Source organism: Trichechus manatus, unplaced genomic scaffold (assembly GCF_000243295.1).
Source record: "Trichechus manatus latirostris isolate Lorelei unplaced genomic scaffold, TriManLat1.0 scaffold00008, whole genome shotgun sequence".
NCBI lineage: Eukaryota > Metazoa > Chordata > Mammalia > Sirenia > Trichechidae > Trichechus > Trichechus manatus.
Genome location: NW_004443944.1, coordinates 6,829,765 through 6,842,580, shown reverse-complemented (window position 1 = coordinate 6,842,580; position 12,816 = coordinate 6,829,765). Strand labels below are relative to the sequence as shown.

Genomic DNA, 12,816 nt, shown 5'->3' with positions numbered 1-12,816 from the left:
GGGCTGACGTTTCTCCTACTTGCAAACGAGAACCAATTTACCCTTGAGTACCCCACTGCACACAAGCTCTAAATAATATAATTACCATCATCACAGGGAAACTTCCATAGGATCGAGAAGTATTATAATTATGGGCAATTTTCACTTTTTTGGAAATTGGGCTCAGATGCTGAAGGGAGATTGCAAACGAGCCGTTCTCAGGTTTCAGTCCTGTAAGACAGAATATGCTGGGAAGTTTGTTGGGATGGAGGACAAGAGACAGGCGTTCCGTGCTCAGCACTCACTCATCCCACAGTCATCTGCTGCTTGCTCACTCGTGCCAGATCCGCATGGGCACAGGGGGCAGCCACGGTCTGTGCGTTTGGGATGCCCACAGCCTGAAGGGAAGGCCACGTCATTCTTTCTTCCATTCATACAACGAATGTTTCACTGACCGCCTGTTCGTGCCACGCACTGCTGCCGGCAGAAAGGTGTAACAGCAAGCAAAGCAGACCAAGAGCCTGTCCTCAGGGAGCGCTGTCCCTGCCTCTGCCACCGGGCAGCCCTCACAGCTCCACTCAGATTGCTAAGGCGCCAGAGGAGGCTCAGTGGAGGGATGCGACCTGCCCAACTTCAAGATACTCCCAAGTGGTGGAACGAGAAGGGAGACCTCTCACCTCCTTGAATACAGAGGCGTCCTCAAAAAGGGGGAGACATCTGACAACCCGGGCTCACAGGTGGCATTCTGAATTTGTAAGACATTGGCCAAATCAATTAGGACCTAAAAGGGGCAGCCCTTTCCCACGTCTTGGGGGACTGACCACCTCTCAGGGGACTTCTGCTCACCGTGACCTTCCCAGGCATTACATGCGAATCCACATGGAATGGTCAGACAGGACAAACACAAGGGAAGTGCCTTTAAGTGCTACTTGGTGTCATCCCTGTCATTCTCCTCTTCACCCAAAAGGTGTCTAGACTCCCATCCACTCACCTGGGCATTTCTGCGCCCCACTAGACACCCTGGGGGCAGGAGTCGTCACCCTAGTGAGTGGATCAGGAGGCTGGGCTGTGGAGGCGGTGAAGGAACTCCGTCATGGTCACTGAGGGCCTCAAGGGAACAGGACAGAAGCAAGCACCTCCTCCACGTGGGGAGGGCGTCCACTCTCAGCACCCAGGCCTTACCAGGGCCAATCACAGAATGTACACACTGCCTGGTTTTGAACCCACCTCTCTCAGTTGCAGAGTCCCAGGGTGGTGCAGTTAAGCACTGCGCTCAACTACTGACACCAAAAGGTTGGTGGTTCAAACCTACCAAGAGGCACCTCAGAAAAAAGACCTGGCAATCGGCTTCTGAAAGTCACAGCCTTGAAACCCTTATGGAGTGGCTCTACGCTGACACGTGGGGTTGGAGCTGACTTGGGGGCAACTGGTTGGGATTTTTTTTTTTTTAATTTGATATGATGGAGTCCCTGGGTGGTACAAACAGTTAATGAGCCTGGCTGCTAACTGAAAGGTTGGAGGTTTGAATCCACCCAGAGGCAGCTCAGAAGAAAGGCCTGGTGATCTATGTGACCTTGGGTGGGTCATTTGACCACTCTGCCTCCGTGACCTCATCCACACAATGGGAGAATGCAGACTTTTCGAGAAGACAGAGAGGATGCTGGCAACCTATAATGCATCAGGCCTGTTCTGTCGCCAACGCTAGGTAAACGGAATCTGTGACAGCTGAGGATTGCCCAGTCCCCACCAGTATCCTCCCTTGCAAAGCCAGGCACAAAGATCAAAAAAAGCCACCACAGCCCACCAGCTGACCGGGCGACAGGAGGCCAGCAAGGTGCTGAACAAGGCATGCTGACTGAGTCCTGCCAACACGGACTGGATTGGACGTGGTAGTGCCAACTTGCTGAAACAGGAGCGGACCCCAAGGGGCACCACGAGGCAAGCACCCCCATGCTGGCATTTGGAGTGGGTCCGAGTGAAAGAGGTGGAAGAAAAGTGCCAAGACGCCCTGGATGAAGGCTGCTGCCTGGCATGCTGCCCTCTGACATCCCTGGCATGCCTCTGACATCGCTGGGGTCCCTCTGACATCCCTGGCGTCCCTCTGACATCTCTGGCATCCCTCTGACATCGCTGGCGTCTCTCTGACATCCCTGGCATCCCTCTGACATCTCTGGCATCCCCTCTGACATCGTTGGCGTCCCTCTGACATCCCCAGTGTCCCTCTGACATCCCCAGTGTCCCTCTGACATCGCTGGCGTCCCTCTGACATCCCCGGCGTCCCTCTGACATCCCGGCATCCCTCTGACATCCCCGGCGTCCCTCTGACATCCCCGGCGTCCCTCTGACATCGCTGGCGTCCCTCTGACATCCCTGGTGTGACAGCCAGCCGTCCCTCCTCACCCTCTGAAAAGGCTACTCGGGGAGCTGAACCAGCAAATCCTGAGAAGGCAGCTCAAATCCGGAGCTCACGCCCCGGGGCTGAGGTGTAGTGAGGAGGGGAGGAAGCCAGGAGACGTGAAACCAGGCACGTAGGCCTTCAGGAGCAGCGAGAAGCCTCTGGAAGCTTCCGGAAGCCTCTGGAGCCAGAGCTCAAAGGCATCTCCACCCTCAGCCAGCCCCTTCCCTGTGCCAAGGAGACTGACAGTCAAGGCCTGGACCACACTTTGGGCTCAGTCCTGTGGGAAAAGAAACAGTTTTTGAGAGACCAGGCCAAAGAGGACATGGGGGCCTTTAACAGGACAAATCTCTCCCCTTCCGTCTCTCGGGCTATAAGACACTCACCAATGAGAACTCATAGCCACCTGTTCACAACCCTGGCTAAAAATTACGGATGCCCAGGCCCCTCCCACAGAGACTGTGACGGGTCAGGGCTGGGTGTGGCCAAGGCAACAGGATTTTTTAAAAGCTTCCAAGTCTCCACGACTATGGCCCTCGGACACCCTGCTAACTCAGAACTGAATCGCTCCCAAAGCCGACTTTCCAGCCAAAGATTAGAAAGGCTGTAAAACAAACACTAATGCACGAGGAACGTGCTTCTTACTTCAGTCAAATACACGAGACCAAACAAGCAACTCCTGCCCCAAAGCAAGACGAGACGGCAGGAAGGGACAGGGAAACTGGACGAATGGACACGTAGAACCCAGGGTGCAAAGGGGGAGAGTGCTGTCACATTGCGGGGATTGCAACCAATGTCACAAAGCAATACGTGTATAAACTTTCCAATGAGGAACCAACTTGTGCTCTAAACTTTCACCTAAAACACAATAAAATTATATGTAAAAAACAACCTAGGAATTAACACGTGAAGACCTTCAGATGTTTGGTCATCCGTGTAACTAGCCCTAATAATACTCATTTTCAACCACCACCACCAAAATAAATAATATAATGGCTGTTTTAAAAAAAAAAAGAAAAAAGCCCCCCAAGGGATTCTCAGGCACAGTCAGAGCTAGAAACATGGACTGGACTCTTGATTGACCCAGGTGAGGAAAGCGGAAGCACTGAGAGGCACCGGTGCTGTGGACAAAGCTCTGAACCTGAGTTCAGTCCCAGCTCTGCCTCTTTCTCACTGTGTGACCTCAGGCAGGTTACTGCCCATCTCTGAGACAGTCTCTACACGTGTAAAATGGGATGACAAGCCTCTGAGAAGCGCCTGGCACCCAGGACGTGTCAGTAGCAGGTCAAACACTCAGGAGCCTGGACTCCAGGAATGGGAGCTGCTCCAGAATGCCGCCACTCTTCTCTGCCCAACGTGTCCACGTGCTTGAAGTCAGATAACAGCCACCCCGAGTTATGCTGCTGTGGTTGTTAGCTGCTGTCAAGTCAGCCCCCAACTCATCGTGACCCCCGTACTCAACAGAACAAAACGCTGCCGGGTTCTGCGTCATCCCCATGATTGGCTGTGGACCACACCATTGTGATCCATAGGGTTTTCAATGACTGATTTTCAGAAGTATATTGCCAGGCCTTTCCTCCTAGTCCACTTAGTCTGTAAGATCCACTGAAACCTGTTCAGGTCATACCAACACACAAATCTCCAATGACACAGGGTGGTTGGTGGCTGCGCATGAAGTGCATTGGCTGGGAATAGAACCTGGGTCTCCCTTTTACCTAACTCTGCACCTAAGCCCCCAGCAGAGGACTTGGGGAGAATCCCATGATGCTCCATCTGGGGTGGAGGCTAAATGCTCCCTCCCAGGAAAACATCCCTCCTCCCCAGCACCAGGTACCTTTCAATCCTTCTCTGTGGACCGACGTTCTCAGGCGCGCCACCTGGGAGCATGCCAGAAATGCAGAAGCCCACCCCACCCCGACCACTGCACTGGAATCCACCTTTTCACCCGATCCCCAGGTCTGGTGGGCACAGACAAGCGGGCAGTGCATGCAGCAGGGCGCTCTGCCGAGCAGGTGAGAACTGCACACAGGTGTGTGTGCTCCTGGAGAGGACCAGGGAGCCCAGAGCCAGGGACCTTGGCGGGGAGGGGCAGCTGGCAGGGCACAGAGTTCCGGGTGCCCCCACCCCGAGCAGCGTGCATCCCCAACAGAACTAGGATGGGGAGCTGAGGAGAGCTGCAGGTGCCCCATGCGGGGTGGGGAGCACATGGAGACTCACTCCTCCTTGGTGACTCGGCCTGTGGCTGCACCATGGAGACCACGCTGAGCTCACCGCCCCAAGTCCCTGCAATGGACCAAGGGAGCTTGGCAGTGAGCTGAACCCTTGGGGGCTGGTTCTGCACCATCCCCTTCTCTGGCTACCCTGGCTGGTCTGACCTCCTGGCTGCAACAAAGACATGGGGAGGGGTTCAGAAGGCTGATTTCAGAGAGCTGGAACTGGAGGGAGGGTGGGGACACGGGAGGGGGGCAAGCTTGGGAGTCGCTGGGGGAGAGGAGAGGGAGGTTGAGGATTGAAATGCCTAGTCCCAGCGTAGTAGACAGGTTAACACTCTCACCCTCTGGAGTCTCTGGGTCATGCAGACAGTTAACAGGCTTGGCTGCGAGTCCACCCAGAGGCACTGTGAGAAGAAAGGCCTGGTGATCAACTTCCAAAACATCAGCCATTGAAAACCCTATGGAGCACAGTTCTAGTCTGAAGACACGGGTGAGCACAAGTCAGAGTTGACCTGACAGCAGCTTTTTTGCTTTGTTTTGTTTTTGCATCGACAAGGAAGATAATCTTATTATGTTATTCAGAGCAGGGAAAGCCCCGTGCTTAAGGGTGTGGATTTAAATTCCGGCACAACCACAAACCAGTGTGGCTTTGGGAAGTGGTAACTCCTCTGAGTCCTCAGTTTCCTCACCTATGAAATGGGTATAATAACCGACTCTCCCTCCCGGGGCTGTGTGAGGATGAAGGAAGCTTAGAACAGAGTCTGGAACATAATCAGTGCTCAGTAAAGGCTTACTAACATCATCAAGGAGCCCTGGTTGTGCAGTGGTTAAAGTGGTTGGCTGCTAACCAAAAGGTGGACACGGTTTGAACCCAGCAGCCACTCTGAGGGAGAAAGATGTGGCAGTTGGCTTCCGTAAACATTGCAGCCTTGGAAAAACTATGGGGGCAGCTCTGCTCTGTCCTGTAGGGTCGCTGTGCGTCAGAATCAACTCAACAGCAGTGGTTTTGCTTTTTGGGTTAATATCATCATCACTGTCAGAGCAGGGAGTGAAGAGCAAGCTCCAGGCACTCTCCTCCCTTCTGCTTCAGCTGGGCTAAATCCCGGCGGTGGAAACAAGGGCCTGAGCTTGGACTCCCACGCTCTTGAGGCTTCCAAGAGGCTCACCTGTTCAGACACGGGGCCACCACACCTCTTCAAGCAGAAGGCCTGCTGTAGATCCCCTGCCCCTGCAGCATGCCCCCACCCCGCCCCTGCAGCACAGCCCCTACCCCTGCAGTGTAGCAGACCTGCTCCCTGAGAAAAAGGAGCAAGGACCAGCTGCCCAGCTGTGCAGAGCAGGAACATCTGGCTCTCGGGCTCCAGGGAAGCCCCGGGGGTGCAGGGATTAGCCGTCTTGGGTCAGCCCCAGCGTCTCTCCCCTCGTGGGAGTCACTTTCTGTCAAGTCCTCTTGATCTCCTGGAATCCAGATGAAATTCCAATAATGCGCCTGCTGGAGGCCTTCCACGCGATCCTCGGGCTCTGCTTGAAGTGGGCCCCAGACAGCAGAACGAGGCAGAAGGACATGGGGAGGCTACCCTGGGAGCTGCAGACAAAAGGGGGGCTGAGAGGCAGGTGGAGCTGGCATCCCTGGCGCTCGGGGGCCTGTCTGGGAGCGAAGGGCCAAGGGACTGGAGGCTGGTGGGGCTTTGGAGGCTGGTGGGGCTTCAGAAGCTGATGGCGCTTCAGAGGCTGGTGCTGGCTTCAGAGGCTGGTGGAGCTTCAGAACCCTGGGCCCTTGGCAGGACAATTTGGGGCCTGGGTCCAGTAGCTGATCTTGCTCTGTCCCGGATGGCTCAAGCTCTGGATCCAGTTGAGGTGAGACCAGTACCAGTTGTTCCCCAAGGAGCCGGAGACACCTGCACCACCTGTCCCTCGGCTAACCGCAGTGACTCACACCCGCTCCCCTCCTTGCCTGCCCTGATCCACCCAGGGATGGCTCTCAGGCCAAACCGTGTTGGGAGCCCCAGAGACAGCAGATCGACACAGGCAGGAAGGCGAGGCGCTGCTGGGAGCCGGATGAAACCTAGACAAGAGCCTGCAGGCATGGAGCTCCCTTCACACCAAGCCAGCAGGAAGTCGGTCGGCACCTCAGCGCGTCAGTCTGCCTTGTCTTCCTACGACCCATGCCTGTGCACTTACCGAGACACTTCCCTCGCCCCTCCTTTGCTGCTCCTTCTTGTCACTCAAATACGTCCAACTCAGGAAGGCCACCCAATCGAAAATGCCGCCAACACTCGTCCACCAGTCAGTATGCTTAGCGTGTCTATCTGCTTCCTTGTTTCCTGTCTGTCTCCCTTACCCCTCAACAGGAATTTTAGACAAAGTCCCTGCTGTCATGGGCCTGGCTGTGGATCACCTTGTACTTGGGCTCACACAGACATGTAAATAAACCTGGGGACCAGGGCGCAGTATGGCAGGGTGAATTGGGCAAGAGGTGACAGCCATCCTTGTCTGTCCCCCATTGCCGTGTGCAATGTCGCAAAGCCTTTCCAAGTCCTATCTACTCCCCGAGGGTCAGCTGTCCGCTCTGCAGGGCAACAGTAATGTGTGGGCTTTGAGATACCACGTGTCGCCCATCAACTCAACAAAGATCAAAAAAGTCTAACAACATGTTACCATGGGTGAGCACATGGCTGGTGGGAGCATAAGCTGAAACAGCCTTCAAGGAAATCTACCCAAGTTACAACTGGATGTGTCCCTTGACACCACAGCTGTGGTTCATGGAAGAACTCTCACCTTCCAATCAATAGACCTAGATCTGATTCCCAGCCAATTGCACCTCATCGGCAGCCACCACCCATCCGTCTGTGGAGGCTTAGCTGTTGCTGTGATGCAGGTTTCAGCGGAGCTTACTGACTAAGATGGACTAGGAAAACAGGACTGGCAATCTACTTCTGAAAAATCAGTCATTGAAAACCCTATGGAACACAGTTCTACTCTGACACACATGGGGTCGCCATGAGTCAGAATCAACTTGACGGCAACTGGTTAATGGCTGCCAGGGGAGATGGCAAGTCTAAAACCCCAGCCACTGCGTAATACAGACTTGGTCATTTCCACCTTGGGGGTGTAGGATGCACTTGTGAGATGGACTATTCCTTTCTCTTGGCCTTCTCAGCTCTCACAAGACCTTAAAGTAGAAGGTGTCAATCAATGTAAGCATGGAAAAGCTGGACGATGAATAAGGAAGACCAAAGAAGAATGGATGCCTTTGAATTATGGTGCTGGTGAAGAAGATTGAATATACCATGGACTGCCAGAAGAAGGAACAAATCTGTCTTGAAGGGACAACCAGAATGCTCCTTAGAAGCCAGGATGGTGAGACTTCATCTTATGTACTTTGGACATGTTATCTAGAGGGAACAGTCCCTGGAGAAGGACATCATACTTGGTGAAGTAGATGGTCAGCGAAAAAGAGGAAGATCCTCAATGAGATGGACTGACACAGTGGCTTCAACAATGGGACGGTGCAGTGTTCCGTTGTGTTGTACGTAGGGTCGCTATGAGTAGGAACCGACTCAATGACACCTAACATCTTAGCAAGAAATGTCAGTCTTTTTAACACAAGCTTTCAGTTCTTGACCTAGTGATTCTTGGAAGGCCGAGAGTTATCTGCTTGGTTTTATTTTTTGTTTGTTAATTTGGGGATGTTTTCCATAACATTTTATTAAACATGGCTACTGTGTCTGGTTGCCTGATATGATGTGCTTGGTATCAGAGTGATGAATGGGAGAGATGCTGACCTGCAAACGTGTTCTTGCTCTTCTCTGTCTCACTCTTACCATGCCCTAGAGCACCGACCAGACCCAGATGGTCCACAAATACGCGCCCATTAACAGTGACAGTGTTAGGGAACAACAGCGTAGACCATACACCTTCATCAAGAAGATATTGGATGCAGGGCCTGGGACGTGGCTGGAGCTCCATGGTGGTCACTGCGGTGGTCCCCTGCCCGGCGGGTCTGGGCCCCCTCTGGCCGCTGTCCCCCTCCTTCCCTGGAGCTGAGGGAGGGTCACACCCATGCAGCACCCACCTGCCCGAGTGCTCCTGTACCACCTGGTAAACGCTGATCCGGAACGTCTCGTTATCAAAGCGCTCCCGGACATAGTCTTTGTAGATTCGGAATTCAGCCGCGGTCACAGCTTCTCCGTCTGGGATCTTGGAGAGATCAAACCGGAACTCGCGGTGGTGGTATCGTGGCTGGAAGAACTCCTTGTCGTGTTCCACTGGGAAGGGAGAAAACACACCAACATCAGAAGCCTGCTGGTAACTGCGTTTCACTTGCCTGGCTGAAGGGCCAAGCACCCCGCCAGAGCAAGATGGAGCCTGGCCCATTTCCAGCGATCGCTGGCGATAACTGCCCGTCTCACATGGACACGCAGAAGGGTCACAAGCTCAGACCCCAGGTCATTGTGGACAACATGAGCAAAGGCTCTGCCTCCAACCTGCTGGGCGAGGTGGGCCACTGACCACGGCCACACCACAGGCCCTGGACAGACTCAGGTCCCTGGGAGCTCAGGCCTGGGTTCGAATTCAGCCTCAGGCATGAACTAGCTGTGTAGTCCTGGACGACTCACCAGGTGATCTATCTGGCCTCAATTTCCTCATCTACAAAATGGGACTGTAATCCTCTTTCAGGAGCCCTGGTGGCACAGTGGTTAAGAGCTCAGCTGCTAACACAGAGATTGGCAGTTCAAACCCCCCAGCTGCTCCGAAGAAGAAAGCTGTGGTAGTCTGCTTCAGTAGAGATTTACGGCCTTGGAAACCCTATGGGTCAGTTCTACTGTCTTATGGGATCGCTGTGAGTCAGGTGAGTTAACTGCAAGGGGTATAGCCCCCTTTCATGGGTTGTGGTGGGGGCAACTCACCTAATTCACCTAAACAGCTTATCATCTCTTAGGGTTGGGTAGCTGACAGCTACTGAGAACCCCTGGGTGGTGCAAGGGTTTTGCAAAGTGCTTGGCTGCTAACCATAAGGTTGGAAGTTCAAGTCCACCAAAAGGTGCCTCAGAAGAAAGGCCTAGTGATCTAATTCCAAAAAATCAGCCACTGAAAACCCTTGGGGTACAATTCTACTCCGACACACATGGGGTCGCCAGGAGTCAGGAAATAGTTTGACGGCAACTGGTGTTCCATCATCAATGGGCGTAACCTTACTGCGCCCATCGTGTGGTACTTTAGGCCCGGGGGTATCAACCCTGTCTGCTCCTCTGGAGAATCACTGTGGGAACTTTTTAAAAACACTGATGGCCTGGCCCAGTGGTGGGCTGGGAAATGTTTAATCATCGGCTCTCTGGGGCCTCATCGGTAGTGTCTGCCGATTCCCATGGTGTCAACACTGCTGTCTTGCCAGATGTCAAGCTGCTGAGCATGGTGGGCTCCAGCTGAACGTTGTCCTGGCCCTACCCCAGAGCAACTGGATCGATATCTTTGGGGAGGGGCCCGGAAGCCTGTACTTTTTGAAGCGCCCCCAGAAGTTTCTAGCCAGCAACCAGGGTTGACAAGCACAGCCTAAGACTAAAAGCAGAGAAAGGGTAAGTGGTGAAACCCAGAGAGCTTTGAGAGTGACTTCAAGACAAAACGAGGCAGCTCTTCTCCCTTATCACAGCAGGAACATTAGACTAAGCAATTCTGTCCGGTCCATAGAGGATACATCCCAGACAGACATAGCCCAGGAGCCACGTGGCTGGGAGCCCGTCTGTGTCCTGGGGATCATGCACCCTGTGAGCCAAAAGAAAGTGGGACGGGGGCTGGGAGCCATCAAGAGCTCAGCAAGGGGCACGCATGGGGCGCACAAGGGGCAGGGGTGGGTGTGGAAGGAATCTCCGTGATCTTTCATCTCCTCTCAGCTCCTGGGAGATACACCCCATCTCCACTTCCTGTCTGGGGGGTGGGACAAAGAAATAGGGAGAGAATCAGTCTAGTCTGGCCAGGAGAGATTGACCAGCGTGTTCAGCATGAACGGCTCAGTCCCAGGCTGGGTAGGGCAGCCAAGGTGCAGGTGCTGGGCAGACGTGGCCATGCTCTGCCACGAAGGGAAGACGCCCAGACCACCTGGTGGCCCAAAGACCCTTCCCAGAGGTGTCCGTTTTTTTTTTAAATTCCATTTGAAACCTGAGCAACCCATCATTCAAAATGATACGGGGGTGAGGGCAGGTGAGGAGGGTGGTCCCTACTAAGCAGAGGGACAGATGAAGTCCCTGGGGTCAGGGGACCCTGTCTGGCACAGGGGTGGACATGCCTTAGGAAGGCCTTGGGGAGGTGACCGCTGAACTGCAGCTGCTGGACTCCTGAGCCACAAGTGGAGAGCCGCTGGCAGAAGGACTCTGCAGACACCATCCCACCGTCCCGCCCATCACAGCTTCTGCCTATCTCTGACCAATTTATGGGGAAGGCTGTACTGAACGGGAGGGAAGGAGAAGGGGCATCCCCACTTCTGTTCACAGAGGTGAGAGGGAAGGGTCTTTTGTGACGGAGTTCCTGGGTGATGTAAACTATTAGTGCAGTTGGCTGCTAACCAAAATGTTGGAGGTTCAAATCCACCTAGAGGCACCTTGGAAGAAAGGCCTGGCAATCTACTTCTGAAAAATCAACCATTGAAAATCCTGTGGAGCACAGTCCTACTCTGACACACACGGGGTCGCCGGGAGTCAGAGTCCACTCAACAGCAGCTGGTTGGGTTTTGTTTGCCCTAGAAAGAGCTGCCCACGGGAACCTGTGAGCCTCAGGAAGATGGCCCCTCAGTGGAGGCAACGACCCCAACTCTGCACCTGTGGAAACGCCCTGGGCCACCCTGTGACCTTTCTGGCACATTCCACCCTCATGTCCACCCTGTGAGGGGAGCACCAACGGCCTGTTGGCAGAGGGTGACTCTGAGACCCAGACGTGTCATGCCAAGGGGCCTGCCCAAAATTGAAGAGCTGGGTTCACATCCAGGCCCCACGCCGAACCCGAGGCCTTCATCCACCAGCTCCTCCAAGGCCTTGGTCAACAGCTCGAGGCTGGCCTCGGGCCCAGAGAGACACGTTCACTTTGCAGGTCTGTCTGCACATCTTTAAGGGGAAGATGGCAGGAGCCGGTACTTACACGGGGCCTGACATATGGTGAGTAATTCATGTTTGCCCTTGTCACAGGGCTGCAAAAACAATGCCAGCTGGTGCAGAAGAAGCACCATTTGCGTATGTGTACGTATTTCAGTGATGGTCCCTTTACTTGAAAATAAAAAAATTTCTGCAATAGGCCAAACAATAAAGAAATGGTTGCATAAGCGTAACACAGGAAGGGAGTCCCTAGCTGGTATTAAGGGTTAAAGAGCTCAGCTGCTAATTGAAAGATTGGAGGTTCAAGTCCACCCGGGAGCCTAGAATGATCTACTCCCCAAACAATCACAGTTCTGCTCTGACACACACGAAGTGCCATGTGTTGGATGAGTCTACTCAATGGCTCTTGCAAAGACTACGGCCAAGAATACGTTACAGGGCAGTTCCACGGTCACATGGGTCATTATTGGTCAGAATCGACTAACAACAACAACACACTCATTAAAGTCACCCCAACGGAGAAAGAAAACATGGATATGTAATCACAAATAAAAAGTTTATCACAGCGGGTGTATGTGTAGCTTTTTTAAAATGCATAAGATCAAATGTTTATCTTAACTGATAAGGCAATGAAGATATCAGGCTTCAAAAGTTTCTTTTAAATAAGAAAAGAAGGGTTAGTGACCAACTAAATTTCTTGCCAACTCTGTGGGATGGCTCTTCAAGTGAATCTCCTTCATGAAATTCGTACTTTAACACAATCAGAGGTATAAGCCATGATACTATTCATTCTGTCCTTCTGGCACCCTTATCACCACATCCTCTGAAAGTAGGTCTGTGAATTATCAGAGAAGGAAGTCATTGGTTTCAACGAGCAATGAATAATTTAAAGTCCAAACCAAAACCCAAAACTAGTCTGTTCAAGGTTTCCATTTTATGTGGCAGCTACTCCAAGCTGGACAATGAACTGAGGAATACAAAGAACGGATGCCTTTGAGTTACGGTGCTGGCAAAGAATACTGAATATACCATGGACTGCCAGAAGAATGAACAAGTCTGTCTTGGAAGAAAACCAAGGGGCATCTGATGACCACTTTCCCAAACACGTCAGCCCTTCCTTCCTCCTATCAATTCTGAACTTCCACAA

General features: G+C 53.1%; 1 protein-coding gene across 1 annotated transcript in view; it reads right to left on the bottom strand.

Annotated features, from left to right (window-relative positions):
* The window catches only part of BMP7 (bone morphogenetic protein 7), a 75,809-nt gene that overhangs the window by 35,341 nt on the left and 27,652 nt on the right, over nt 1-12,816 (bottom strand). The window contains exon 2 of the mRNA XM_004370217.1: nt 8,663-8,855. Coding sequence (XP_004370274.1) covers nt 8,663-8,855 — 193 coding nt within the window. The remainder of the gene's footprint in view (nt 1-8,662; nt 8,856-12,816) is intronic.